The sequence below is a fragment of the Corvus brachyrhynchos genome, unplaced genomic scaffold (genome assembly GCF_000691975.1).
Source record: "Corvus brachyrhynchos isolate BGI_N302 unplaced genomic scaffold, ASM69197v1 scaffold158, whole genome shotgun sequence".
NCBI classification, from domain to species: domain Eukaryota; kingdom Metazoa; phylum Chordata; class Aves; order Passeriformes; family Corvidae; genus Corvus; species Corvus brachyrhynchos.
The window spans coordinates 61,398-66,613 of NW_008239756.1; the positions used below are offsets into that span (position 1 = coordinate 61,398).

Sequence of the window (5,216 nt, forward strand, 5' to 3'; positions counted from 1 at the left end):
GGGCGGCCCGCGGGCCCCGCCGCGGGAGGACGCGCAGCTCCCGGAGCAGGGCGCGGGGGACGCGGCCGGGGACCCCCAGGAGTGGCTCGATGTTCTGGGTGAGAGCCCCGGCTAGGAGGGCGCTCAGTTCTGGGGCCTCACGGGCTTCCCCGGGGCTCCGAAGGCCGGGCAGGAGGCAGGGCAGGGTGGAGGAAGTCGGGCTTTTTCCTCCCCACCGTGCCCTGACGCATCCCCGGTTTCTCCGTGCCCAGGGAATGGTTTGCTCAAGAAGAAGACGCTGGTGCCGGGCCAGGGTGCGGACAGCCGTCCCCAAAAGGGCCAGGACGTGACAATCCGCCTGAAGGCCACGCTGGAGGATGGCACCGTGGTGGAGGAGAACCCTGCCCTCACCTTCACACTGGGGGACTGCGATGTCCTGCAGGTGAACACGGGGACAAAGCTCACCCAGCTTCATCACTGCCCTGGGGAGCAGGACCTCACCTGAGGGGCCACAGGGAGGGTTGGGGTTGGTGACATCCCATCTGTGGGTCCAGGTTGGACGGGGCTTGGAGCAACCTGGTCTAGTGGAAAGCGTCCTTGCCCATGGCAGGAGGTTGGAACTGGATAACCTTTACAGTCCCTTCCGTGATTCCATGTTGTTCCCTGCAGGCTCTGGACCTGTGTGTGCAGCTCCTGGAGATGGGGGAGACGGCTTTGATCGTGTCAGAAGCCAAGTACTGCTACGGAGCTCAGGGCAGGTGAGCTGGGAGGGCGTCAGGTGGAGCAGGGTGGTCCCAAACAGGGCTGGGGAAGCTGTCCCCTGCTGGGAAACCTCTGCTTCCTCCCTTGCCGTGTGCAGTGTGTCCTGCCTGGGGTGGAAAGATCCACATCATCCCCTGCCCCGGGAAGCTTCCCTGGCTCGGATTTCTGAACCACGGTGCTAAATCCACATGGCCCAGCATCTGAGAGGTGACAACGTCCTGTGGCTTTGTGCAGGAGCCCTGACATCCCCCCCAACGCGTCCCTCACGCTGGAGGTGGAGCTGCTGGCGGCTCGGGACGCGCCAGACCTGGAGCTGCTCAGCGGGAAGGAGAAGATCCAGCTGGCCAACCGCAAGCGGGAGCGCGGCAACTTCTTCTACCAGCAGGCAGATTACGTGCTGGCCATCAACTCCTACGACATCGCCCTCAGGATCGTGGGCTCCAGCTCCAAAGGTACCTGTCCCCCCCCAGAGAGGCCCACCTGGGCTCCCTGCCCTGCTGTAACCTGGCCCTGGGGTCTGTGCAGTGGATTTCAGCCCAGATGAGGAAGCCGAGCTGCTGGATGTGAAGGTGAAGTGTCTCAACAACCTGGCGGCCTCGCAGCTGAAGTTGGACCATTTCAAGGCAGCTCTCAAGTCCTGTAACCTCGTACTGGAGCACCAGCCGGGGAACATCAAGGCTCTCTTCCGAAAGGGAAAGGTGAGGAGGGGTCCCTTCTCCACGGCGTGGCAGGGGACCGAGGGACAGGCCTCAGCGTCCTGCTCCACCCGTGTGTCACCCTCCAGGTGCTGGCTCAGCAGGGAGAATACAGAGAGGCCATTCCCATCCTGAAGGCAGCATTGAAGCTGGAGCCTTCAAACAAGGTAGGCTGGAGATGTGTGCTGCCCGTGGTCCCGCTGAGCTGGGGGTCTCTGGGATGCTCCTCTCTTGTCCGTGTCCCTACAAACCTCAGTGTCCCCCCTGGAAGGCTGAAGGGAGGCTGGGAATAGCCCCCAGAGCCTGGGGCATGATGCAGCACGTGGAGCGTGGCTGGGCTGGTGGGTCCCTTATCTCCACGTTACAAGGTTCCCTCGTTGACCTTTGGTCCTGGCAGTGGCAGGACTCCCTGCCAGCCCATCCGTGCTCCAGCCATCCCGTGGGGATGGTCCAGGCTGCTCCAGGTTCCCTGGGTGGCTCGGGCAGTTCGTGCTGCGGTTGAGGGAAGTGGAGCAGAGCTGAGTCCCCACAAACTCGCTGAGCAGCCCCAAGAGTGAATCACTGGGTGGTGGGAGCAGCCAGACCTCGGTCCAGCACCCGGGCAGGGCGAGCTCTGGGTCAGGAATTTCCTGTCAGTTAATGATCAGCTGCAGGACTGGAGCCTGGGGAGAAATCAAAAACCAGTGCCAGGAAATGACCCCAGCAGGAGCGAGCCTGGGAGGAGGCAGGGAGGTGTTGCCTGCACAGGGTTGAGCCGGGGGGTCTTGGTTCTCCAGATGGGTTTTAATCCTTGTCTGGATCTGTTGTTGTATCCATTTCTTTCCTGGGGATTTCACCAGACCATTAGGATTTGTGTCATGACCCAGTCCCTGAAGGTCACGGGTGGGATGTGGCACAAGCAGGTGCCGGGTGGCCCCGCAGCACCCTCAGGGGTGGTCCGAGCACCCTTGGAAGGGTGAGCAGGACCCCAAACCCTTCCCTTCCCAGCAAGGTTAGGGTGGAGAGGGAGCAGCACTGGGAACCATTCCCCCGGCACGTCCCTGGGCAGGGCGGCTGCTCCCCAGTTCCAATGGAGCTTTTAATTGGAGAGGGCTGGAAAATCCAAATGCCCGGCAGTGACGTGTCCAGTGAAACCACAGGGACAGCAAATTACTGCCCTCCCCGGCTGCTGCCGGGGCTCCCGGGGAAGTGGCGGTGCCGCTCCAGTCGCGGCGTGGGTGACTCAGGGGGCCACGGCTACCGGTGCTGAAAACACTCCAGGAACGCTGGGCTCCACCTGCCTCCCATGGGGCCATCACAGCCACCCCTTCTGACCCCTTGGAAATGTTCTGGAAGCAGCGTGGGATGCTGATGGTTGTCCTGTGCTGATGTGACAGCCCTGGTGAGCTCCAGGCAGGAGCGTTCCGTCCTCCAGACATCCACATTTTGGTGTTGGAGGCAGCTTTTCCCAGCGTGGCACAGGCTGGCAGAGGCGGTGTTCCCGGGATGTGTCCCCCAGCAGAGGGCACAGCACGGCCGTGCCACCAGGGCCACCACTACGTCTTTCTGCCCCCTTACCCTGCTCGGCTTCCTGGTGCTTCCTGCTGCTTTTGGGGAGCCTGTGGGCCCCACGCAGGACTCAGAGCCTTTTCCTGCCCCAGCAGGGCAGGTGTGAACACGCTGCAGGTCTTGCTGCAATCCCACTTCACACCAGGCTGAGTTTGAACCCTGATTTCCCAGCCTGCTTCCAGACGAAAAGTAGGAGAGCTGGGGTATGTCTGTCCTCGAGGCAGACACTTTCCTGTCGCGATTAAAGGATAAAATCCCTTTCCTGATGTCTGGCATCAGCCCTGGGTTCTGCTCCCTGCTGCCGGGCGGGGAGTGGCTCGAGTAGCCAAAAAGGACAGAGGGGCATTGGACCCACAGGGCATCGCCAGCCTGGGTGTTCCACGCCAGCCTGGTGCAGCCCCGTGGCGTTGGGAAGCGGGGCAGGATGAGGCCTGATCATCCCCTCGGCTGTTTCTAAGCTCTTCCATGATATTCCTGCACATCCCAGGGGTGGTGGAAGCTGCTGTCGGTCACACGTCCCCTCCCTGGCAGGCAGGGATGGCACAGGGCTGATAACACCACGCTGTCCTCCCCAGACCATCCACGCTGAGCTCTCCAAGCTGGTGAAGAAGCACGCGGACCAGAGGAACGTGGAGACGGAGATGTACAGGAAGATGCTCGGGAATCCCAGTGCCACCAGCACCCCCAGGAAGTGCAAAGACAAACTGCCCTGGGTAAGGGCTGGGCCTGAGCTCCTGGGGGTGGCAGAGCGGGTGGGGGTCACCCATGGATTGGGGACCCACAGGGGATTGCCAGTGTCCCCCCAGGTCCCGCAGGAGGGACACAGCCCTGCTCCCAAGCAGGATGTGGGTGGGCTGTGTCAGGACAGCGATGCCACTGGGAGCAGGGGGCCGTGCCCTGGGAGCCGTGCCCGGAAAACACTGATAACAGCCTGTGCTCCTGGCTGTGTCCACCAGATCCCAGCCATGCCAGCTGGAGGGTCTGGACTTTGCTCCCAGCTGCCCGTTGGGAAGCGCTGTCAGCTGGGCAGCCGGCAGCACACGCTGTCCCCGCGGCCGCACCGGCCACGTGCCGGGCAGAGCCGACCCAGCACTGCCTCTTTGGGATGCCCTGTCCAGGAGGCAGGGCAGGCAGGATAGCACGTGTCCCCTGCCATGGGCACAGCCCCTCATGGCCCCGTGCTCTGCTCCGCAGTCCATCCCCTGGAAGTGGCTCTTCGGCGCGACAGCCATCGCGCTCGGTGGCGTGGCCTTGTCCGTGGTCATCGCGGCCAGGAACTGAGGTTGGCACCGGGGTGGCCCCTCGGCACAGGACCAGCGCCGGGTCCTGCCTCTCTCTGCCGAGGGGCTCCCCCGAGGCTCTGCCACCCCTTCCCACGGACTCGCAGCTCCAGGAACACGGATGCTCTCTCTGCCAGAGGTGCCGGATCTCTCTCCCAGCATTCCCCACATCCCTCCTGGCACGGGCGGGTGCAGCTGTGGGGAGGGAGCCGCCGGCAGAGCAGGGACCCCCGGGCGGCCTCCCGGCAATCAGGGGCTCAGCCCCCAGCCCCGAGTGTGTCGGGGGCAGCGGGAGGTCCCTCACACCGGTACGTCCTGGCCGTGCCCATCCCGGGTGTTGCGGTCCTGCCGCCGGGACGGGACGGGCAGGGGGAGGTACATGGAAGGAAGCTGAGGGAAGGGAAGCGATGTGGATGTGGATCCCAGGGGCAGATGCAGCGACATTCCCTGATTCCTGGGGGGCTGCCGGCGGCTCAGCCCTCCTGGACGCATCCGCTGCCCTCCTCTGCACATCCCTGCAGCGTGCAATGTCCAAAGGAAGCCAAAGAAACCCGCGGTGGGAGGGATGGAGGAGGGGAGTGCTGGAGACCCCCTGTCCAGGCTGTCTTCCTGTGGGTCCAAAACGTCAGGGGTCCCTCCCTGCCCTGCAGCCCCCCCAGTGCCCACCGCTGCCCAGCCTCAGCTCTGCTCATGGGGGGGTTGTAGCACTGTCCTCGCACCCCAAACTGACTGTGAACTTCCCAAATAAAGGACAATTCCTTCACATTCGGGCCTCTTTTATTGCCACACGTGGGGTCACATGGAGTCTACGGGGGCAGTGCCCAGGGGGAAGCCTGGGACCCCGAAATATGTCCTGGGGGAAGCCTGGAACCCTCAGGCACTACCTGGGGATCAGGGGGTTCATGCTGGGGATCTCATGACTGGGAAGGAGTGCGGGGTTGGGGGGGATTCA

At 63.6% G+C, this 5,216-nt stretch overlaps 1 protein-coding gene across 1 annotated transcript; it reads left to right on the forward strand.

The window, feature by feature from the left end:
* Position 1: 1 nt before the first annotated feature.
* FKBP8 (FK506 binding protein 8) lies at positions 2-5,029 on the forward strand (the record flags this gene model as incomplete). Its single annotated transcript, XM_008639953.2, has 8 exons — positions 2-98; positions 252-421; positions 649-737; positions 976-1,193; positions 1,267-1,439; positions 1,526-1,603; positions 3,560-3,697; positions 4,179-5,029. Coding segments are annotated over 8 exons (1,050 nt in total), but the record flags the coding sequence as incomplete, so codon positions are not given.
* Between the last annotated feature and the right edge of the window lie 187 nt (positions 5,030-5,216).